This window comes from Pinus tabuliformis, chromosome 4_1, assembly GCF_031772625.1.
Source record: "Pinus tabuliformis cultivar Carrire ecotype Pingquan chromosome 4_1, CPIR1, whole genome shotgun sequence".
Lineage (NCBI taxonomy): Eukaryota > Viridiplantae > Streptophyta > Pinopsida > Pinales > Pinaceae > Pinus > Pinus tabuliformis.
Genome location: NC_142303.1, coordinates 121,391,879 through 121,417,281, shown reverse-complemented (window position 1 = coordinate 121,417,281; position 25,403 = coordinate 121,391,879). Strand labels below are relative to the sequence as shown.

Here is a 25,403-nt window from a genome sequence, read left to right as displayed (position 1 = left end):
CACACTAATGATCAAAAGACCTTTTGGTCCACCCCACATACTAGGTAGTGACAGTTGGGGATGAAATCTGATCCCAGTGGGAGCCTAAGAGAGTCTGTAAAGAGAAAGGAAAATCACAAAACTGTGTGCCTAGAATACCTTGATATAATACAAAAACACGATTGCAAGATTTTTGCATTGTGAGAATGATCAGCATGCTAAACTGTCTTTTGGTACAAATTTGGTAAAATGCTCGACAGAGTGGCCCGAAATTTCCTCAAGGATATCTTCTTTATCTTCCATATTCCAGACAAGAACGCACTATTAGCAATCAGAAATTTGCATGAGGCCATCAACTTATGCCAAATTAGCCAAAAAAGGGTTGAGATGCGAGCATTGCTTTCTTGCATGCTCAGGAATCAACTTCTAAAGAATCTTAGTAGTAGATCCCTTAATTTATGCAAGAAAGTTCTAGCATAATTTAATAAAAGCAATACTATTGATAAGACAATCATGGAAAAACCAACATCAAGCCAAAAACAATAGAAGCATCATGTTCTTACCCTGTGGTTTGAAGTTGAACATAAGGGGTAGAGGGTGGTCATTGGGCAAGTGAGCATTGGGATCTCGAAGCTCATCGAAGAAAGGGTTTATACAAGATTCACGCTGTGATAGAGTAATTGAATTGCCATGTCTCAATAAAAAAACATGGAAAACAAAATAATATGAAAGATGGTCATAAATAAAAACTTAACTCCATGTTATAAAATCTCATTACTTACAACAATGCAACGAAGGTTTGGGGAGTACTAAAGAAGTGTGGAATCTAGATCTACAGCTTCTGGAGGTGTGCGCTTGTGGAAAATCTGAGAAAATAAGTCTGTCAATTTGTAAACTTACTGAGAAAAGGGAAGTTATGAAATATTTAATGAAAATGAAGACAAGTGAATGAACCTTGTGCCAAGGGTGAGCCTTAATTTGTCGAAACCCAAACTCATTATAATTAGGATTCATACATTTGACTTCCTCACGAGCTGGAGTTCCAAGGATATACAACCATAAAGACACAAAAATATTTTATAAGCCTCAATAATCTCCAATTTTCTGTAATGTACGACTCTAACATTTTACTGCGATATAAATACTTTTTACCTTGACAATCTCTCCTAGCTGATCTACTGCAGTCTCGCCTGGAAATAATGGTTGGACAAAATTATGAAACACTACATGTAAGCACAATGTCATTGGGAATATTACAAACTAAAAACTCGGTATTGATGCCTGATTTGCAGAGGCAAGAGTGTACTCTCAAACTAAAAACCAGCTTACCTGACAAAGAAGTAGCTTAGCCAAGACATAACCAATGGACCAGATATCAATAGAAGAATTATACTTAGTGGCTCCAAATATAAGGTCATGATCTCTATAATTGTTGAAAAGGGCAACAAGAAATGCTAAAAATAGCATTGCTATAAATAGGAGTTTGGGTACCAGTGTTGGACATAGCAACAAGGAATGATAAATGGAAGTGCTCAAAATAGCATTGCTATAAATATCATCTCGGGATGGATTCCAATTCTAGTTAGTCCCTGAACTAAAATTGAGAAGTAAAATTCGAATTTGTTCTTAACAGTTGTTTGATTAATAATTAATTAATTCATCTTGAGTTAATTAGTTGGAGAAAATCAACATGAAGTCTATGTGAAGACATGCAACAGTTTCTCCATTGATTGTGTTATCTCAAAATCAGAGCTTGGAAGGCTGCAAACCAGGAAGACTTCAAGTAACTGTTTCAAACCAATCTTTTAGCTAAGGCTTAGCCTCCTTAGCCTGAGAGGGCTCTCTCAAAGGATTGAAGGTTTTTGATTATGATAAAGATGGCTAACTCTTTGTGAAACAAATAGGAATGAAGCTGGTGGAATCAAAATTTAACAAGCATCCATTGGGCTTATGGAGTCTTATGTCATTTAGCATTAACAGTAGAATTGGCTTTGCAATAAAATCAAGGCATTCAGATTTCAATATAGGTAGAGTACACTAAACACCAAAGGACAATTTACGAGTATATGAAGGAAATTAGAACACTGCAAGTGATTTCTAAGTAATCAAACACTCATAATATTGTAGACAACATGAAAAGACAACAAAATGAACTCATACATTGAACTCTCTATGATTCTTGAGTAGTAGAAGCCAATATTGTATTACCAAAAGAAACAGAGTCTTTACATAAGCTTAATAACAGAGCTTTTTTACATAAATTTCCAACCCTTATTACATTTCCTTTTCTCCTATATATAGAGTTCTTCTACTTGACTGAGATTCCTCCTCAAACATGAGGGGAACTCGAAATCTACTTCTAATGACACCTGTTCAACCTTTAACTGCCTATTAAATGTAACAAACTGCAACTAGACTTTCTAGAGATCTAAATCAAGTAGGAGTCTAACTCCATATTATGCTAATAGTAGCCTTGATTACAATCATTCTCGTTCTTTGACATCTGGTCCCTTTTTAGTTTGGCTGTGGTGGATGTTCAAAGCTCCATGCTAGTCTTCAATGTCACATCTTCTCCATTGCCCTGAAACATAGGAAACTACCCCTGTTTATCGGTCTTTGGTTTGCCTCAAAATGTTTGAATCCAAAGAACCATGCCCTTCACCTTTGATTATCCAAAATTTATCAGATTGCCACGTCCTTGATGTGCTGTCAACCTTTTTCATGTGTAAAGGCAAAAGTTCTTCCAAGCTGTCTGACATATCTTGGACTGTGGTAAATGTGCTCACTTTATGACAAAAAATTTAGAGTTGAATTCGAATACATGTTTCCTCCACCTGTCTTGACCTTGTTGAAAGTTGATAGCTTCAGATGATCCCTTGTAGATATTCCCTTTTCAAAATTCCCGCTTGTATTTCAAAACCGATTGACTTAGATTAGATTTTGTAGCTTCAGTAGTTTCGTAGTGCGCTACGAAACTGCTGAGCGTTAGTCATCATCTTCAGCAGTTTCGTAGCGCGCTACGAAACTGCTGTGTTATTCCAAGAAACACAGTTTCAACCAAAATTTTGACATTTTTGAGCCTTTTGCTATTTAAACATTCTTTCAACTGCTCCAAGGCCTTTCAAACTGAATGGAAATGTATGATTCTTTAAGAAAGATTATACCAAGCAAAATCATCATAATTTTGGAACATAGCCTTACTTGAAGTGAGATTTCTTTAAGGAGATTCTTTCAGCTGGCTTAACTGTATCTTTAAATCTTCAATTTGTTTCTTCATGACCTTGATCCCAGATCTCAGGTTTGTATTGACCTTTCTGATAATATGAGCTTCGTTTATTGCAGGAACAGTCTAGCTACGTAATTGAACACTAAAATCAACCACTTCAGGAATTTGAAATGTTTGGTCCTCCCACCGAGCTTTCATTTGGTTAAACTAAGCCTCCTTAACTGCAAATTTCCTGGCAGCTTTCTTCAATCTGGCAATTTCAAAGTTGGCCGATTCCAATCTCCTTTTCAAGTTTTCCACATTATCTTCTTCTTGAATGGCAACTGCTTTGCCTTTATCCTTTCTTTCATGATGTCATGTCAGCTCCCCTATTTCATCTGCTCTTGGCAGTACCTCCTGTACTTGTTTAAACTTCCTCGTTATGGGTCTCTTGGGCTTAAAAACAAATTGATCAACCTGCTCATCAAACTTGAGTTTTTTCGAGGCTTTGACTCTCTTAGCTTTGTCTTTTCCTAACTCTATCAAATCTGCCTGAACTAGTGGAGACTCTTCAATGTCAATGGTTTGCAATAAGTCATTTAAGTCTCCCTTTGAAACGGGGCTTTCTTCAATACTCACTGACTTACCTTTTTCTTTAGCCACCTGGCTCCTAGTCCTTCTTCTTTGAGCTCCTTCACCTGTGCTTGTTTCATGTGCAGTTTCTTTTACCTGAGTTTTCTCTTTAAGGGACTGCTGGGGTGTATCCTGGATAGTCAGTGGCCTGGTGGATTCTCTTACTTGTTTCCTTGCCTTTAACTTTGAAAACCTCTTGGATCTTGTTTCTGCCTGATGACCAGTTGTTGTTGAAAGATATTTTGCAGCTTGAGGGCTGAGACTGGTCTTGTTCTTGAAACCAGACATGAATATGAATGTGTCCCAGTCCCTACCTACCCTCTGGAGTTCATGCAGAACAATCAACTTAACCAAGCCATGGTGGAACAATGAAGTCTCACAGGCTTCTTTCTTAGCTGCACCTTGTCACACATTTTGCTTAAGCTGTGGAATAAGTAAAAAGGTAGATCAATAGATGTCTTTCCTGTGAAATGCAACAGAAGTTTAAAATGATATGAATACACCTTGTTATATCTCCCTTCACAGGTAAGGTACTTCTGTATACAAGTAAGCAAATTGGCATATGACTCTTTGACATAACTTCTAGGAACATACTTGCTTAAATCTGAGTTAATGAACTCCTGCTTTAGAAATTCTTTGCATGGGGTCATATCAAATTTGAAATTCTTGAACCAACTTTCTTGCCCTCTTGGAATCTCCGTAACTGTGGATATCATGTCTGGTGAGACCTACAATTCTAGCATACCAACCTTTGAGTTTAGTCCTATGAAATTTAGGGCAAATTCCTTAGTAACTTGTGCATGACCTCCCTGGAGCTTCTTGCAAAACTTCCAACATCCAACTTGTTTAAACACATGCTCAACTTCTCTGTTCTTCAAGGTTATGTCTAAACCTTCAGGTTCATTTCTCAAACATTTGCCTGATCTGTGGTCTTTCCTTTTTGTCGATCCCTCCATGAACGTTTGAAACACTGTCACTGCTCAAATTTCAATCTCTGCCTTGCTTGAATGGTTGCCTCGCTTGATAACTGCCTCGCTTGATAACTGCCTCGCTTGATAACAATGTATTCAAATTGAAAACTTGCAGACTTGTTCCTCATGCAACGAATACAATCATCATTAAAACTGTGGATACCTAGCTTTTCTTGGAACTTGCAATCCATGTGTACCAATGTACCTAGTGACTATAATAATGGAGATAAGCGGTTGGACATGATATGTGGAGTGCATAAACTGACAATGAATGACGCAACTATAACTTAACTTGATAGATTTGACAGTTATGAAAGATTCGCTGCGGAATGCACGAATCTCCGATTTCGCAGCGCGGTCAGTGTAGATTTTGAATTATGCGCTACGAAATCACCTAAAACACATCGCATTATGAAATCACCTAAAGGGCTTTTGCGCTGCGAAACTGCTAAAAAGTATTTATGCGCTGCGAAAACACTTCAAAATGGTTACATGCGCTACGAAATCACCTAAAAGGCTTTGTGGCACATAGTAATTTTTAAACCAAACTGACACATGGCTATGAGACCGGTGATGAATGAGAATGACCAGTGATGAATGAGAATGCATACTTGACTCAAGACCCCCTAAGACTCAGACTCTAAGGAAAAATAAAATCAAACTTAGACTAGCACCGACCTTTATCATCAAGCTAGTATGAGAATTTTTGGCATTAGAATTCTTAAGTGATAACAGTGGCTCCACTTGGGATAGTGTGCTCCTGTAGTACACTAAGAACTTGCATGTCCAGTGCTTTGTCCATTTTATGAAAAACATAGATTTGCTTGACGAGCATTTCTTTCCAGCTTCTTGGGCCTTCACCTCGAGCTTGAGCTTTCTGTTCAGCTTGTCATTATTTGCAACAAAAGAAAAATTGATAAAATGGGTATATACAATATTGTGAGAAACTGGCAGAATTTTGATCAATAATAATGCTTTAGGAACCTGCCATTGATAGGTCCTCCAGCATATGGTTTTCCATCAATCTCTTGCAGAATGTAAGTATTATTTCCATGAAAATTAGAAATTTGATATGGCCCTTTCCACAAATTTTCAAATTTACCATGCTTACTTTTTTCTTCAATTCTAGCTTCCCATCTCAACACTCTATCATGGATCTGAAAGGTAACTTCTTTGATCTTTTTATCAAATGTTCTCTTGATTCTGTTCTAACTTTGTTGATGACTGTCAAACATCTCATTTCTTTTCTCCTGCAAGGCTATCAGCTGATTGATTCTTCTTTGTACAACATTTGGTTCCTCCTCTAATCCTTGAATCAGCTTCATCACAGGCACTCCAAGAGATGTTAGAAATATGGCTTCAGCACCGTATACTAACTCATATGGCGATGTTCCAGTGGATCTCTTTGTACAAATCCGGTCAGCTCACAAAGCATACTTCAATTTCAAATGCCAAGCTTTCTTATTTTCCTGCAGCAGCTTCTTGATGATTCTTACAAGGCTCTTGTTTGATGATTCAGCAAGGCCATTTCCTTGCGGATAATAAGCAGTAGAGTGTCCAAGAGAAATGTGATACTTATGGAAAAAATTAATCATCTTCTTGGACTTAAAAGCTTGAGCATTGTCAGTTATAATCTTCATTGGGCAACCAAATCTTGATAATATATTATTTTCTAAGAAAGAGATAATCACTGAATCATTTGCTTGCCTTGTTGGGATTGCTTCTATCCATTTGGTAAAGTAATCAGTGGCTGTGAGAATCTAGTGATGCTAACCTGATGAAGGAGGATGGATTTCCCCTATAAAATCTAATCCCCATTGCTGGAAAGGCGCTTCAACATATATAGGAACCAAAGGCAATGGCACAAGCTTCCTCTTTCCTTCAAACACCTGACATTCATGACATGTAGCTATCCTTTTATAGATATCTCTGAACATAGTTGGCCAAAAATATCCAGCCCTCAAGATCTTGTTTGCAGATGTCCTCCACAATCTCCCTTATGGAATTCAACAATTACTTTATCAGCTTCTTCTTCAATAAGACAATTTAACAATATTCCTCCTGCATCCTTCCAAAACAAATTTTGGTCATAGACAAAATATCTTAGAGATTTCAGCTTGAAAAACCGGGCTTTGGATTTTGAAATATTAGCAGGGGCTTTATTATGCTGCAAAACAAACGCTACATCCTTGTACATTCTGAAATCAAAATTCTTTTCATTTATTTGGACCAATTCCTCTTCATTTTCAACAATTTCTGAGATCTCTGTACTCAAGTTAATATCAAGACAGTCCAAATTTGATTGTGTCAGCAGCTTGGCTAAGCCTTGACCCTTTACCAACTTAGTGGGTCTAATCTTAATGTCATACTCTAACAATTTTGCTATCCACTTGCCCCTTTTTCCATCTGGATCAGCCTGTGTTAGAATATCCTTTATAACAGCATTTGGAACATAGGCAACAATGTGAGAATGAAAAACATAGACCCTGAAATCCTTTATTGCTTTCACCAATGCATAGGCTTATTTCTCTAGGATATTATACTTCAGTTCAGCATTTGCTAATGTCTTGCTAAAGAAAGAAATAGGTTGCTCAGTACCTTGGCTTCCCTTTTGCAGCAGAACTCCAACAATTGTATCTTCAGAAGCAAATGTAAAAATAAGGAATTCTTTGGTAAAATCAGGGCTGATAAGTACAGGTGCTTGTGTGAGTGCCTTCTTGATCTCCTCAAATGATTTATTTGCTTCAGCTGTCCACTTAAAATCCACTCCCTTTTTCAACATCTTTGTTATGTTCTTGACAACTTTAGCAAAGTTAGGAATGAATTGTCTAACAAAGTTGACTTTTCCAAGGAAGGATTGAATTTCTTTCCTACTTCTTGGCAGATCTAACTTTTGAATTGCACTAACTCTATTAGGATCAATTCTAATTCCTTCTTTAGAAATGACATGACCAAGAAGTTTGCCAGAGGTTAAAGCAAAAATACTTTTGGTTGGATTAAGAGAAATACCAAACCTTCTAAATTTTAGCAGAACTCTTTCAAGGTGCTTCAAATGATCTTCTTATCTCTTTGAAAAAACTGTGATGTCATCAAGATAAACCACCACTGATTTGTCCTTTTCTTTAGCAAAAGCAATATCCATTTCTCTCTGGAAAGTGGCTCCTGCATTCATGAGACCAAAAGGCATCTTGGCGTACATAAATGTTCCCCATGGCGTTGTGAAGGCTGTTTTCTCTTAATCATCTGGATGAACAAGAATCTGATTGTACCCTGAGAAACCATCAAGCATAGACATCCTTTGTGAACCAACAATATTTTGCAGAATCAAATCCATCTTGGGAAGAGGATAATTATCTTTTAATGAAGCTTTATTCAGATTTCTAAAGTCTATACAAATCCTGATCTCTCCATTCTTTTTCCTGACTAGGACCAAATTAGCAAGCCAATTTGAGAATCTGATTGGAACAATAATCTTAGCATCAAAAAGTTTTTTCACTTCCTTTTCAATCAATGGCATAAGAAGAGGATTAATTCTTCTTAACTTCTGCTTGAAAGGCTTTTCATTCTCCTTAATAGGAATGGTATGCTGTATAATTGAGGAATCATATTGTTTCAAGTCAGCATAGCTCCATGCAAAAACATCAATGAACCTTTTCATCATCTCAACATATTTAGTCTTCATATCAGCTAAAAGAAATTTTGAAATCTTGACCATCTTAGGCACAACTGAGTCTCCTAAATTGCATCTTTCCACCTCTTCTTCATCAGCTTGTAATTTTGGTGCTTTGAATACATTGTTTTGATCAAACAATTTCTCAAGGGGAATGAGACCTTTTGGAATCAAGTTGTTTTTTAATTGTAAGACTTCAGGCTTTTCCTTTGATTCCACAAACATATTTTGTTGATCCATTTCAGTGCTATGAAATTCTTCCTTTAACTCAATGAAATTCCTCACCTACTGATCATCCTCAAAGACCTGCCAATTAATGATGTTATCTGGTATAACTGGTTTGTGACAAACCTCCACCTCATACTTTTCAGAAGAGTGTGTAGGAATAATAAAAAGGCTGGCAGAAACAGCAAGAGAGTCTGCAATAGAGTTTTGGTCTCTGGTTTTGATACTAAAAGTATGAACATGAAACTTTTCCAACACATCCAACACTAAGTTTCTATATGCCCTCATCCTTACATCCTTGGTTTGGTAAGCACCTTCCACTTGTTTTATTACCAATTCAGAATCTCCACAAACAGCAATGTTTCTAGCTTTCAATTTTAACAAAGCTTCTAAACCCAAAATCAGAGATTCATACTCGGCCATATTATTAGTGCAATCAAAATTCAACTTGTAGGAGAGAAACTTACTTTCTTTATCAGGACTTGTAATCCAAATCCCAGCTCCTGCCCCCTCTCTTTCTGTTGATCCATCAAAATATAATGACCACCAACCTGTTGTCTCATTTTCATCTCTTTGCTGATCTCCTTGGCACTGGTTTCCTGAAAGTTTATCCTCTGATTCTTCTCCAACTGACTCATTATAAAGGATGGCTGATCCAAGACCAGTGTCACATGAATAAATGGGAAAGTTTTGAGGTTTATCTTTGCTGCTTACCATATAAGCCATTCTGGTCTCCCGATACAGCCTTCTTTGCTCACCAAAAACAGGGATAGTAGCGTAAGTAAGGTCCATCTGCATTGTGCCCTTGATTTTTGTTGCCCATGATCTTGAAAGAAGCATCCCAAACTTAGGTGGAATGTCAGCCACAACAATGTCCATGACAATTGTTTTTGCGGGAATTTGTGTGAGACCCACAACAACATCTTCAATCAAACCAATGCACTGAACTCTTTTTGAATCAAAGGAAAATAAATCCTTATATGGTCTAGTTACCTCTAATCCCAGTCTTTCCATGATCACCTTGGGCATAAGATTATGAGATGCCCCTGAATCTAACATAGCATTATGTAAAGTCATGTCATGAATGCTAATGCTTATGTAGAAAGGAGGAAATTCTTCATTCTGTTCATCTTCAAGTCTTGGACCCAAGTAAATAATAGGATTATCTTCTTGTACATTTAGGATATCAGCTACCCCTGGTTGTGAATTGAGCATTTCAACAATCTTACTTATGTATTTGTCTACCTTGAGGAGTTCACTAAAGGGGACTGATATCTTGATTTTTGCAATCTCATTCTCAAGGTTAAAAACAGAAACAATCTTCTCAATTTCTTTAGTAGGTGATGGAGCTTGAATAACCTTTTTGTCAGGTGGAGAATCATTCTTACCTTCAGCAACCTTTGAGTTGTCCTTCTTATCTTCAACTGCCTTTGAGGCATCCTTCTTGGGCTGTGCTTTGCTTGCTGTAATGGGCACGTTTCTATTCCTGAGATTGTACTGCTTTTGCATCTCAAAGATAGCATGCTGATAGCCCTTTAAATAGTCTGAAGGCTCTTCTCCTGATTTGGTCATACTGGGCTCATCATGTTCTTCCTTAGTCAAGAAAATCCCTGACACTTCTTCATCAAGATAATGAATGGACTCCTCGGTAATTTCAGGTTCATCTTCTTCATCCACCAGATTTTGTTGGAAAGGAGGTCTTACTGGAAGATATGGCTATTGATTTCTGTTCTCTCTTGGCCTTTGCTGATTTTGAGGTCTTCTGAACTGAGGATTCCTAAATTGAGGTTCCTACTGTGCTGGGGAAGCAGAGGTATTCCCAAGAGCCAACCGATCCATTAATTTTTCCATGGTCTTCATCATTGTTTCAAACTTATCTTCAGGAGGTGAAGTGGAAGGTTTCTCTTCTTCTTTCAGTTTAGCCTTTGCCATCTTTGATTTCTTAGCAGCAATCATGTTCACCTCCACTTTAATTGCATCGTTTTGCATGTCAGCAAGAGTAGCAGAATCCCTTTCTCTGAGTAACAGAGAGAAGTCAGAATCAAATGCTTCGGCATATCTCAGCTGTGCCAAGGCCCCAGGAGGTTTCAAATGGGCTAGAATAGAATTGTATATTTTATTAAACCTCTTGGAGAAGTTTTGGACAGTTTCATCAGGAGATCTTCTAAGATTGTTGTATTCAGTAAGAGCTTGGACAGGGTTAGTTCTATTTCCCCATTTCCTTAGAAAACTATCTTCAAACTCTGCCCAACTGTGAATGCTTCCAGCTGTAAGAGCCTTAAACCATTTTCGAACCTCTCCAATGAAGGTTTGTGCAAACAATCTAAGCTTTACATCCTCATCATCAACTTCCTCTCTGTCCACAAAATCATTGAATCTGTCTACATGTTCTTTTGCTGTGATATTTTCATCCCCACCCCATGTTGGAATTCTAGCAGCATATTTGCTAGGAAGGTCATGCAAAACAGCAGGAAGGGCTAATGGAGCATACCTAGCAGGTACGACCATAATGAATGGAGGAGTAGTGATGACAGGTACTGTAGGGACAGTGGAACCAGAGCTAATATGAGGTGGATTCCCTAGTGTCTGAGAACTACTAGGACTAGTAGAGGCAGAGGATAAAGTGCTGATACGAAAAGGACTATTTGGACTTTGCAAACCACTGACAAATGTACTCCAATTAGGAAGGGGTAGACCAGTTTTAGATTTGAGTAAGAGTTCAAAAGGATCAAGCTCTTTGAGTTTATTTAAATCTTCCTCTTCTAACAACAATTCAGAAGTAACAACCTCCCAAAATTCCTCCTTATCTTTTTGTGACACTAAGGATGAAGTATCAATACCTCTTTTTTTGTAAATCTAAAATAATTCCAATAAGTTCTTCTTCATTTTCAGACCTCAACAACACCTCATGAATCTTATCATCAACAATTTTTTCCTCATGACTTCTTGAAAATTCAGAGAGAAAAGATTTTGAAAAAGATGGAGTACCTGGGGTTTTAGTAAATCTTTGTCTGCTCCTTGAAATGGTGTTTGGATTGTCCACAGGAGTAGGTGGATCTGGGTCAGGATTTATCCGTGTATATCTCCCTCTCGAAGCCACCTTTTAAACTTTGAAATTGTATGGAGTCACCAAGGTAGAATGCAGCCTCGAAAAGTCTTCTGAGCTCCTGCTACCTTCAGAAGCTCAGTCTCTTGTTTTCGGGAATGAATAATCTTCAGGCTCCTGTCAGACGCACCAAATGTTATCTCAAAATCAGACCCTGGAAGGCTGCAGACCAGGAAGACTTCAAGTAATTGTTTCAAACCAATATTTTAGCTAAGGCTTAGCCTCCTTAGCCTGAGAGGGCTCTCTCAAAGGATTGAAGGTTTTTGATTATGATAAAGATGGCTAACTCTTTGTGAAACAAATAGGAATGAAGCTGGTGGAATCAAAATTTAACAAGCATCCATTGGGCTTATGGAGTCTTATGTCATTTAGCATTAACAGTAGAATTGGCTTTGCAATAAAATCAAGGCATTCAAATTTCAAAATAGGTAGAGTACACTAAACACCAAAGGACAGTTTACGAGTATATGAAGGAAATTAGAACACTGCAAGTGATTTCTAAGTAATCAAACACTCATAATATTGTAGACAACATGAAAAGACAACAAAAGGAACTCATACATTGAACTCTCTATGATTCTTGAGCAGTAGAAGCCAGTACTGTATTACCAAAAGAAACAGAGTCTTTACATAAGCTTAATAACAGAGCTTTTTTACATAAATTTCCAACCCTTATTACATTTCCTTTTCTCCTATATATAGAGTTCTTCTACCTGACTGACATTCCTCCTCAAACATGAGGGGAACTCGAAATCTACTTCTAATGACACCTGTTCAACCTTTAACTGCCTATTAAATGTAACAAACTACAACTAGACTTTCTAGAGATCTAAATCAAGTAGGAGTCTAACTCCATATTATGCTAATAATAGCCTTGATTACAATCATTCTCGTTCTTTGACATCTGGTCCCTTTTTAGTTTGGTTGTGGTGGATGTTCAAAGCTCCATGCTGGTCTTCAATGTCACATCTTCTCCATTGCCCTGAAACATAGGAAACTACCCTTGTTTATCGGTCTTTGGTTTGCCTCAAAATGTTAGAATCCAAAGAAGCATGCCCTTCACCTTTGATTATCCAAAATTTATCAGATTGCCACGTCCTTGATGTGTTGTCAACCTTTTTCATGTGTAAAGGCAAAAGTTCTTCCAAGCTGTCTGACATATCTTGGACTATGGTAAATGTGCTCACTTTATGACAAAAAATTTAGAGTTGGATTCGAATACATGTTTCCTCCACCTGTCTTGACCTTGTTGAAAGTTGATAGCTTCAGATGATCCCTTGTAGATATTCCCTTTTCAAAATTCCCACTTGTATTTCAAAACCGGTTGACTTAGATTAGATTGTGTAGCTTCAGCAGTTTCGTAGCGCGCTACGAAACTGCTGAGCGTTAGTCATCATCTTCAGCAGTTTCGTAGCGCGCTACGAAACTGTTGTGTTATTCCAAGAAACACAGTTTCAACCAAAATTTTGCCATTTTTGAGCCTTTTGCTATTTAAACATTCTTTCAACTACTCCAAGGCCTTTCAAACTGAATGGAAATGTATGATTCTTCAAGAAAGATTATACCAAGCAAAATCATCAAAATTTTGGAACATAGCCTTACTTGAAGTGAGATTTCTTTAAGGAGATTCTTTCAACTGGCTTAACTGTATCTTTAAATCTTCAATTTGTTTCTTCATGACCTTGATCCCAGATCTCAGGTTTGTATTGACCTTTCTAATAAATTGAGCTTCCTTTATTGCAGGAACAGTCCAGCTATGGAATTGAACACTAAAATCAACCACTTTAGGAATTTGAAATGTTTGGTCTTCCCACCGAGCTTGCATTTGGTTAAAATAAGCCTCCTTAACTGCAAATTTCCTGGCAGCTTTCTTCAATCTGGCAATTTCAAAGTTGGCCGATTCCAATCTCCTTTTCAAGTTTTCCACATTATCTTCTTCTTGAATGGCAACTGCTTTGCCTTTATCCTTTCTTTCATGATGTCGTGTCAGCTCCCCTGTTTCATCTGCTCTTGGTAGTACCTCATGTACTTGTTTAAACTTCCTCTTTATGGGTCTCCTGGGCTTAAAAACAAATTGATCAACCTGCTCATCAAACTTGAGTTTTTTCGAGGCTTTGACTCTCTTAGCTTTGTCTTTTCCTGACTCTATCAAATTTTCCTGAACTAGTGGAGACTCTTCAAAGTCAATGGCTTGCAATAAGTCATTTAAGTCTCCCTTTGAAATGGGGCTTTCTTCAATACTTACTGACTTACCTTTTTCTTTAGCCACCTGGCTCCTAGTCCTTCTTCTTTGAGCTCCTTCACCTGTGCTTGTTTCATGTGCAGTTTCTTTTACCTGAGTTTTCTCTTTAAGGGACTGCTGGGGTGTATCCTGGATAGTCAGTGGCCTGGTGGATTCTCTTACTTGTTTCCTTGCCTTTAACTTTGAAAACCTCTTGGATCTTGTTTCTCCCTGATGACCAGTTGTTGTTGGAAGATCTTTTGCAGCTTGAGGGCTGAGACCGGTCTTGTTCTTGAAACCAGACATGAATATGAATGTGTCCCAGTCCCTACCTACCCTCTGGAGTTCATGCAGAACAATCAACTTAACCAAGCCATGGTGGAACAATGAAGTCTCACAGGCTTCTTTTCTTAGCTGCACCTTGTCACACATTTTGCTTAAGCTGTGGAATAAGTAAAAAGGTAGATCAATAGATGTCTTTCCTGTGAAATGCAACAGAAGTTTAAAATGATATGAATACACCTTGTTATATCTCCCTTCACAGGTAAGGTACTTCTGTATACAAGTAAGCAAATTGGAATATGACTCTTTGACATAACTTCTAGGAACAGACCTACTTAAATCTGAGTTAATGAACTCCTACTTTAGAAATTCTTTGCATGGGGTCATATCAAATTTGAAATTCTTGAACCAACTTTCTTGCCCTCTTGGAATCTCCGTAACTGTGGATATCATGTCTGGTGAGACCTGCAATTCCAGCATACCAACCTTTGAGTTTAGTCCTGTGAAATTCAGGGAAAATTCCTTAGTAACTTGTGCATGACCTCCCTGGAGCTTCTTGCAAAAATTCCAACATCTAGCTTGTTTAAACGCATGCTCGACTTCTCTATTCTTCAAGGTTATGTCTAAACCTTTAGGTTCGTTTCTCAAACATTTGCCTGATCTGTGGTCTTTCCTTTCTGTCGATCCTTCCATGAACGTTTGAAACACTGTCGCTGCTCAAATTTCAATCTCTACCTTGCTTGAATGGCTGCCTCGCTTGATAACTGCCTCGCTTGATAACAATGTATTCAAATTGAAAACTTGCAGACTTGTTCCTCATGCAACGAATACAATCATCATTAAGACTGTGGATACCTGGCTTTTCTTGGAACTTGCAATCCGTGTGTACCAATGTACCTAGTGACTGTAATAATGGAGATAAGCGGTTGGACATGATATGTGGAGTGCATAAACTGACAATGAATGATGCAACTATAACTTAACTTGATAGATTTGACAGTTATGAAATATTCGCTGCGAAATGCACGAATCTCCGATTTCGCAGCGCGATCAGTGTAGATTTTGAATTATGTGCTACGAAATCACCTAAAACACATCGCGCTGCGAAATCACCTAAAGGGCTTTTGCGCTGCGAAACTTCTAAAAATGATTTATGCGCTGCGAAAACACTTCAAAATGGTTACATGCGCTACGAAATCACCTAAAAGGCTTTGTGGCACATAGTAATTTTTAAACCAAACTATCACATGGCTATGAGACCGGTGATGAATGAGAATGACCAGTGATGAATGAGAATGCATAATTGACTCAAGACCCCCTAAGACTCAGACTCTAAGGAAAAACAAAATCAAACTTAGACTAGCACCGACCTTTATCATCAAGCTAGTATGAGAATTTTTGGCATTAGAATTCTTAAGTGATAACAGATTGAGGAATTTATCCCTTAGTTAAGGAGATGAGGATGAGTTGTAATTAGTTAGCTCAGTTAACTGATTTAAGTCTAGTTAGATTAGTTCCAACAGTTTGTGGAACTAAATTGTGAGTTCAGTTAGTTAATGCTTGCATGCATGTAACTAGTGTTCTCTAGATAACTGAATATTCTCTCATGAATAACTCATGCATGTCAGTTCAATCAGAGACCCAATTGAGATCAAAGGAAGGGACAATTTACTATCAGTTGGAGGAATTTTCCTATATAGGAAACTCATCCATGCAGAAGGAATCATTTCCTTCAGGATTGCACAGTTATTTCTGAGTTTGGTGAGTTGTGTGAGAGGTGAACTCACACAGGTGGTAGCCAGAGGACCCAAGAGAAACTATGCAAGGAAATAGGAGGCTTGGAGGGCAGAGGAGAAGGTTTTTGAGAATCCTTGACTGTCTATGAGTAGTAGAGGGATTGTACTGAGAGCTAGATAGCTTCCTAGCTAAGGCTTTGTGTAATCCAGAATATTTTCCACTTGGATGATAATACAGAGATTGGGGTTTTAGGTTGAGGCTTTCCCAGGATTATTCTTCTGTGTTTCATGTGTATGATTTCTTCTTCTCTGTTATATGTGTTCCGATTGATCTAGCTCAAATTGATTAAGCTTCTGTAAAGTTTGTTGTAGAAGTAGATCTAGTATTTTTCTTTAGTACATTGCATTATTAGTTGATCTATAGGTGGAATTTCTACATGGTATCAGAGCAAAGGTGATCAAAGTGAAGAACAATATATACAAAGAAGGGAGAAGTTCAAAGTTTAGAGTTCGTGATTCTAGAAATCGATTTCTTATCACATCTCAATTTCATTAATGGCGGTAAACGGTTTGAGACTCGAGTATGCCCTTGATGGCAGCTCGAATTATATAGCCTGGAAGGATCGCATGGAAGTGGTATTAGAGGAGAACAGTTTGAATGACTTCATTGATCAAGAAGTCCCCAAGCCTGCAACAACTAGTGCCCAAGAATTGGCGGAATGGAAGAAATGTGCGGCTAGAGCAAGGAGAATCCTCCTAGAGGGAGTTCGAGACCACATTGTCTCGAGCCTCCATTGGAAGGAGACACCATTTTCGATGTGGAAAACATTGAAGGATATATATCATAATAGCAGCGATTAGAGGAAGCTAGCATTGAAAGACAAGCTTCGGAAAATGAAGTGTGAAAAGGGTGACACGATCTCTACATTCCTGAACAAGCTCACCACCTGCAGGGATGAGCTTGGAAGTGTAGGGATCATGACAGCCGATGACGACATGGTGAGTCTAGCTCTCCTCGGTCTTCCTAAGAGCTGGCATAGCTACCAAGACTCGGTAAACGGAAGAGAGAAACTGCCAGATTGGGAACAACTTTGGTTAGATCTGATGTAGGAGCAGATAAGGAGAAGCACCAGAGATGGATCTTCATCCAAGGAGGATGAAGAAAATTGCGCCTTAGCGAGTAAGGCAAAGAAAGGGAAGGAGAAGGATTCTAATCCCAAATCGAATTCTTCCTATGGTGGGAAGAAGTTTGACAAATCGAAAGTGTGATGTTTTCATTGTCATGAGGTGGGCCATTTTGCTACAAATTATCCACTAAAGAAATCCAAGAAGGGATCCTTGGAAGGATCAGAAGGTGAGGCACTGGCCTCACAGTTCGAGTTGGATTTCACACTCATCACATGCATGGTTTCATCCATGGTGGGATGTGGTTGATTTCTTGACAGTGGAGCTTATTTCCACATGACTGACGACAAGAGTTTGTTCAGTACCTTGGAGGAGAAATATCTCCAGATACTCATAGCGATGGGTAATGATGAAAAATATAGTGTCTCAGGTGTAGGCACGGTTGTTTTTTAGAGGGAGCATGGAGCTCGCATTACCTTGACTGATGTCAAGTATGTACTAGGACTGAGGAAAAATTTGGTGTTGATCACAATGCTAGAAGACAAAGGCTATGATGCAGTCTTCAGTAAGGGAAAGGTTTTCCTTAGACACATCACCACGAGATAGGTGAAGTAGATCGATTCACGAGTCAAGAACCTATATGCTCTTGAGGTTCAAGATGCATGCAAAGCCTTGAGGATAAAGGCAACTATTGGAGACTTGGTGGTTGATAGGGAGAGTAAATTACCTCTAAACACGCAGCCACAGGAGAAGTCTCAGACGATTGTGGAGGAGCCACGCTTGGTGAAGCAGCTTTAGGAGGTTGTGGAGCAACCACAACTAGAGAAGCTGAGAGGAGACTAGGCATCCAATCATACGGAGACCTCCATTTGGGGGAAATTTCGAGCCAAGTGGGTAGAGGGATCACATGCAACCATACCTCCAGGTGTGAGGTGGGGCGATGTGAATAGATAGTCCCAAGAAGGCTGAATTAGGGGCAGGATCCTTGATGTACCTAGCCTCTTGGCTTAAACCTTGCTACGGGAGCCCCGATGAGGAGTAGCAGGATTGGCTGAGTGGGTAGAGGCAGATGCCAATGGAGTGGCAGAGAGAGCTACAGTGCAGGAGTCCCAAGACTATGTTGAGCTAGCAAGCTGCAACAATGCGAGGGGCACAGGAGTGTTGCACCAGTGCAGGATGGCACAGAGAGGTGTGCAACAGTGCGATATGCATGGAGTGTTGTAGCAGCTCAGAGGTTAGACAGGGAGCACTTGTCACCAGCAAAGGGAGCTTCAACATTAGAGGATGTTTCTAGCCCAACAGAGAGGTCAGTTGGGAGTTTTTTTTGTTTCTAGAGTTGCTAGAGAAATAACACTTGGGAGAAGTGTTGCATGCAGAACATTTCAAAGGTTCAGGATCGGGTTCGAGTTGAATGCCTTTCTTGTTGAGAGGGAGTGTTGAAAATGGCAACAAGAAACGCTAAAAATAGCAATGCTAAATATAGCATTGCTATAAATAGCAATTCAGGTATCAGTGTTGGACATAGCAACAAGGAATGATAAATGGAAGTGATAAAAATGGCATTGTTATACATAGAATTTCGGGATGGATTCCAATTTTAGTTAGTCCCTGAACTAAAATTGAGAAGTAAAATTCGAATTTGTTCTTAACAACTGTTTGATTAATAATTAATTAATTCATCTTGAGTTAATTAGTTGGAGAAAATCAAACATGAAGTCTATGTGAAGACATGCAACAGTTTCTCCGTTGATTGAGGAATTTATCCCTTAGTTAAGGAGATGAGGATGAGCTGTACCTTAAGTTGTAATTAGTTAGCTCAGTTAACTAAGTTAAGTCTAGTTAGATTAGTTCCAACAGTCTGGGGAACTGAATTGTGAGTTCAGTTAGTTAATGTTTGTATGCATGTAACTAGTGTTCTCCAGATAACTGAATATTCTCTCATGAATAACTCATGCATGTTAGTTCAGTTAGAGACCCAGTTGAGATCAAAGGAAGGGATAGTGTACTATCAGTTGGAGGAATTTTCCTATATAGGAAACACATCCATGCAGAAGGAATCATCTCCTTCAGGATTGCACAATTATTTCTGAGTTTGGTGAGTTGTGTGAGAGGTGAATTCACACAGGTGGCATCGAGAGGACCCAGGAGAAATTGTGCAAGGAAATAAGAGGCTTGGAGGGCAAAGGAGAAGGTTTGTGAGAAGCCTTTGACTGTCTATGAGAAATAGAGGGATTGTACTTGTTAGAGCCTAAATCTACCTCAGGCTGAGAAAGGTAGGATCTAGGTCAATATCAAACCACGCTTAACCTGGTAGCTAGCCCTACCAGGTCGGGAGAGGGCTCTCTCCTGGTCAATCTCAACAAAATATAATCGATGAGGGCTTGAGATGACTGCTATAAATACTAATCTTAGGCTAGGTATGTGTGCAAAAGAGTTTGATTTGAATATAATGATGTTTTGTTGGCTCAAATGGAAAGGCAAATTTTGGGTGCGGGGATTGAGGCTCAGTTTTGCAGAGATCTCAATGGGGCAAGGTAGGAAAACTGATTTGGCACTTCAAATTGAATGAGATGGAGAGATTAGACAGGTGAGGAGTTGAAGAGGGAAAGAAAACTCCGAGATCCTCTTCAAACAGTTGAAAACATCAAAACTAAAACAAACCCCAGGTAGAGCATTACAATTTCAATGGATTCTACTTTGATTTAGTTAAGAAGAAATAATAGAGAGAATGGCATACACAAAACATAAATAAATTCACAATTACATAAGAAATCACTATACCAAAACACAATGCCACATGGATCCCAAAGAGTGCTGCAAACCCTGGTCTCTATTCCTTAGCCAAAACTGCTGATATGAGTATACAATGAAGCTCCAAGCTTTCTCAAAAGTCCAACCTTCTGCCAAAAGCCAACCCCTACACTATGAAATTCATAAAATATATACATTTGCTCATCCTTGTACTAAGGGATTGAGCTCAACCATTTTCTTCAAAATAGAAGCAATTACATTAAACTTGGGCCGAATTTCTGAAAATAGGTGTTGAAGATGAACTCGTATCTCCTAAACCATAGAAACTGTTACAAAACTGAAAGAGGTTTTTGTAGATAAGTTCGTGTTGGAGAAAAAATCTCTCAAATTTGGGAAATTCATTTCCATTTGCTCACAATATGTTCCACAAAATCATCTCTAAAACAGAAAAATCATTAAAAATTTAAATCTGTGAAAATGAGCTATAAAGATCTAGTCACATATCCTAATTCGTGACACCTGTGAATAAACTAAAAGAGGGTTTTGTTATATGGCTCGTGGTTAACAAAAATATCCTTGGGTTTTTCAAAATTACTTTCCATCTGTTGTAAAATGGCCCCGCACTAAAATGACTAAAACACTAAAAAATATGAAAAATTTGCTTTGTTTTAATGTAAGCTCCAAATATCACTGTATATCTCCCACATAGTAGCACCTCAAAACATGCACAATCAAGAATCACTCATCCCTTTCGATCATATCTTCTAATCCGGGAGCCAGTTACGGGAGTGCGATATACCATTGGAAAGATTTTTCCGAGCTTCTTCTAATGGACACACTTGTGACTTGTTTTGTGCTAAACATCATGTGAAAAACATCTAACAAAACCAGACATAGTAAGATCTCATGTTGATCCCTGATGACAGGCTGCGAAGACTGTAACTAACAATACTGAGAGCTGGATAGCTTTCGAGCTAAGGCTTTGTGTAATCCAGACTATTTTCCACTTTTATGATAATACAGAGATTGGGGTTTTACGCTGAGGCTTTCCTCGGATTATTCTTCTGTGTTTCATGTGTATGATTTCTTCTTCTTTTTTATATGTGTTCCGATTGATCTAGCTCAAATTGATTAAGCTTCCACAAAGTTTGTTGTAGAAGTAGATCTAGTATTTTGCTTTAGTACATTGCATTATCAGTTGATCTACAGGTGGAATTTCTACAATAGTAACGGGAGAAAATGTATGATATATTTGGTTCACCTTTTACCTTATAAGAAGAGCATCAGCATATACATATATACATACATACAGAGAAATGAAGTTCTACATTAAATAGACTCATGAATCAAACCTTAAATCCCAAGTCCTTTGAACAAAATCTAGTATTCTAAACATTACACATTTCATAAAACATTAAACGCTGCCATCAAATAATTTAAACCAATTCAGGAATCTACTAGTTACACTTCACCAACAACTCACCAGAGCTTTTGGCACTTCCAAAATCACATAACTTTAGCTGATGATTGTGAGGATTGACCTGTTCAAAATATCATTTCAGAAATATTTGACAAGCTCATTGGGGTACAAAAACCATGCTACTCATGAACAATAGAGTACGCTGATTGTATAGAAAACAGACCCTCTTTCCAACCACAAATTTGACTAGAATCCAACAGGAATTTTAGGCACAGTCAAAGTTCTCTATGGTGGAGTGATTCCATTGGTTTGTTTTGCACAATTTTAAATTAAAGCAGATCATCTGAAAGAGTCAGAGTTCCAGATCAATCAACACTCTGACTGAATTGTACATAAGACTTTGGCAAGGGAGTGAAGTCTGCTACAGGTTTAGGCAACTCCTATAAAAAAACATTTATCACTAAAGTCCAAGGCCATTTATGAACAACCATTTATCACTAATAACTGGCATAAATCAATTTTAAATTATTTTGTGCTTATACACTAGCATACAAAGTTTCAACGAGGAACTAAACAAAGGGAAAAAGTAAAAGTAGTTGCAACATGAAAGTAATGGTATGGTCACATACCAGAAGATTTTGAGGTTTCACATCTCTATGGCATACCCCAGTAGCATGAATATAGGCTAATGACCTGCAAATCTGGCACCCAACATTTTTTCATAAATAATTTAAGGTAGGAAAAACATCAATAGCTCGATCTACTAAGCAAAGACCAAAAAGCAATAACTATAGAATCATTTTATTAAATTTTTGAAAGATACTAGGACCTACGGAATATACAAAATCAAAATGCATAGCCTAGCTTAAAAAGAAGAATCGCCTAACATGTTATCTATATAATTTTACATAGATCAAGGGGATTCTCTTATTCATCCTACTATAGTGTTTTGATATCCGATAAACAGTCTTTGGGACATACTCCAATACCAAGTTAAGCTATAGTTCATCCTTATTAGTAGTAGAAAAGAAAAAATGCTTCAAAGAAACAACATTTGGGTGATCCAGAATGCACATTGTCTACAACTCTCTGTTTTTGTACCATCTATCATGCAAAACCTTTTTAATAGCTACAGTTTCCCTCGTCTCTAAGCATTTCACATGTACAAGTAAAAATTAGCTTGCCCTTATCATCATTAATATAGAAATAAATAGCACAGTTTGACGCTCTCAAACACTAACATCAATCTAACTAATTTCTAACAGATTTATATCTAAACATTAAATAGAGAAACCAACTAATCACCTAGAATTGGTCAAACAAGTGAGAGAAACCAACTAATCACCAAGAATTGGTCAAACAAGTGAGAGAAACCAACTAATCACCTAGACTTGGTCAAACAAGTGAGATTTCATTTTAACAGTTTCATCCATAGCTATGCATCCCAGATCCAAATTTAGTTATAATGGCATGTTTTTTGTTGATCTGCAATGCTTGATTTAGTTATGTAACATACTTCTGTAATGCAATCACCCTGGGAGATGATCCCAAAGTTGTACGATAAATGATAGAAAAATTGACCTAATTTTGACTATCACATGATTTCATCCTTTGCACATGTCCTAACAAGATGTTAGTTTCATCCTTTGCACTTGTCCTGAAAGATGTAGCAAGGAAATTTTGAACTAGAATTATATTTCCCAATGTCTCCTATGCGAATTCAAATTCAACTTTGACTAACACGTCTTTTTTGCAAGTCCACACTAATCGTTTTCTAGAACGTCTGATTCAAAGCCATACATAAATTCATTAAGATAGAGCAATACGAGAATAGCATACCCAAGGCTAGTAAAGGGTATTCTCAAACCTACTAAACACCTCCAGTATTCAAAACAATTGGGCTTACATAACTTACTGCAACACCGTAGTTATTCATGCATTGATGTTGAACTGAAGTTGAATTGGGCCTTTTATTCCTGATTTAGCAGGACACTACTTGGATCATTCAAAGGTGATTTTTTGAAGCATGACTATTAGAAGTTTGACCATATCACTAAACTTACACAAAGAAACCTTACAATCTAGCCTTAATATTTTCCAACTACATAAAAAATAAAATCCTAAATTTCCAGATTTTGATAAAAGTAATTTACATATCGATGTCAAACTTTATGTATCTTTCACACTAATGATTATAAGACCTTTTGGTCCACTCCACAGACTGGGCAGTGATAGTTGGGATGAAATCGGATCCCAGTGGGAGCCTAAGAGAGCCTATAAAGAGCAAGGAAAATCACAAAATTGTGTGCCTAGAATACCTTACTTGATATAATACAGAAACAAGATTGTAGGATTTCTACATAGTGAGAATGATCAGCATGCTACACTGTCTTTTGGTACAAATTTGGTAAAATTTCCTCAAGTATATGTTCTTTATCTTCCATATTCCAAACAAGAACGCACTATTAGCAATCAGAAATCTGCATGAGACCATCGACTTATGCCAAATTAGCCAAAAAGGGGTTGAGGTGCGAGCATTGCTTTCTTGCATGAACTTCTGAAGAATCTCAGGAGTAGCTCCCTTAATTTTTGCAAGAAAGTTCTAGCATAATTTAATAAAAACAATACTATTGATAAGACAATCATGGAAAAACCAACATCAAGCCAAAAACAATAAAAGCATCATGTTCTTACCCTGTGTTTTGAAGTTGAATAGAAGGGGTAGAGGGCGGCCATTGGGCAAGCGAGCATTGGGATCTCGAAGCTCATCGAAGAAAGGGTTTATACAAGATTCAAGCTGCAACAGAGTAATTGAATTTCCATGTCTCATTAAAAAAACATGGAAAACAAAATAATATGAAAGATGGTACAAAATAAAAACTTAAATCCATGTTATAAAATCTCATTACTTACCGCAGTGCCACGAAGGTTTGGGGAGTACTGAAGAAGTCTGGAAACTAGATCTACAACTTTTAGAGGTGTGCGTTTGTGGAAAATCTGAGAAAACAAGTCTATCAATTTGTAAACTTACTAAGAAAAGGGAAGTTATGAAATATTTAATGAAAATGAAGACAAGTGAATGAATCTTATGCCAAGGGCGAGCCTTAATTTGTGGAAACCCAAACTCATTATAATTAGGATTCATACATTTGACTTCCTCACTAGTTGGAGTTCCAAGGATCTACAACCATAAAGACACCAAAGCATTGTATAAGCCCCAATAATCTCCAACTTTATGTCATGTACGACTCTACTTTTTTATAACTACAGTTTCCCCATCTCTGATCATTTCACGTGTACAATTACAAACACTGTTATAACAAAACTATTTTACATTAGATAATACAAACACTGTAATAGATGGTTTTGTTTCAAATAAACTAAACCTTGTGATCACCTTGTCATCCTTGATCTTCATGGTGTTCATCTCTCCAAACTAAACAATTTTTGGCAAGAAAACCAAACAAAGGAAAATGAAGAAAATAATTTATACAAAATCTGGTAAAATAGACATATTTTGCTATCTTTATAAGAGAAAATAACAACATCGATCCCCACTAAAAGTCACCAACAACCTTTTGGTTAACATCATCAGAGAAATGCATTGGACTTGGGCAATAATATGAGGAAAATCATGCTGCCATGGATTGCACTGAAAAAAAAGGCGCATATTGTCACCATATGGCATAATAACAGTAAAGAATTTAGGGTGTTTACCTTTAAAAATAATGATTTCAAAGAAAGGTCACATTCAATTTCTACAACGACTATTTCTTGTCATCCTCAAAACAAATCTTTTACAAATCTCTCTCCCTTTGTTTTTCAACTCGAAGACAGAATCAAAGGCAACAATTTGTGGATTTAATGAACTTATATAATCCTTCATGGATTCTTATGCCTGAAATAAAACATAGAAGAAAGGGAGTTGAATCCCCTTTCCCACAACAACAACTGCTTGAGAAACTGTGTGTCATTAATAAGTAGTATCAATCAACTCCATTTACAATAGCTTGACAAGAATCAGGCATGTACGCTGCTTGTCCTTATGCTCCAGCCTGCTTCCCACCAACTCATATTTT

At 37.7% G+C, this 25,403-nt stretch overlaps 1 protein-coding gene and 1 pseudogene across 1 annotated transcript; both read right to left on the bottom strand.

The window, feature by feature from the left end:
- Window positions 1–336: 336 nt before the first annotated feature.
- On the bottom strand, window positions 337–22,415 carry LOC149174495 (shaggy-related protein kinase epsilon-like; annotated as a pseudogene).
- A 1,265-nt stretch (window positions 22,416–23,680) lies between these two features.
- On the bottom strand, window positions 23,681–24,742 carry LOC149174494 (shaggy-related protein kinase epsilon-like). The gene is made up of 5 exons (XM_089420868.1): window positions 24,722–24,742; window positions 24,398–24,505; window positions 24,238–24,321; window positions 24,019–24,121; window positions 23,681–23,913 (listed from the first exon to the last, which is right to left on the bottom strand). The coding sequence occupies exons 1-5, from the start codon at window positions 24,740–24,742 to the stop codon at window positions 23,681–23,683; spliced, it is 549 nt and encodes a 182-aa protein (XP_089276994.1).
- Between the last annotated feature and the right edge of the window lie 661 nt (window positions 24,743–25,403).

Bases quoted from the DNA above. Each gene is read 5' to 3' on its own strand.
- LOC149174494 (XM_089420868.1), bottom strand. From the start codon at position 24,742: ATGAAGATCAAGGATGACAAG. The intron at 24,506-24,721 runs GTGATCACAAGG...TTATGGTTGTAG, and splicing joins TGAAGATCAAGGATGACAAG to ATCCTTGGAACTCCAACTAG. The intron at 23,914-24,018 runs GTAAGAACATGA...ACTTTCTTGCAA, and splicing joins ATTCAACTTCAAAACACAGG to AAATTAAGGGAGCTACTCCT.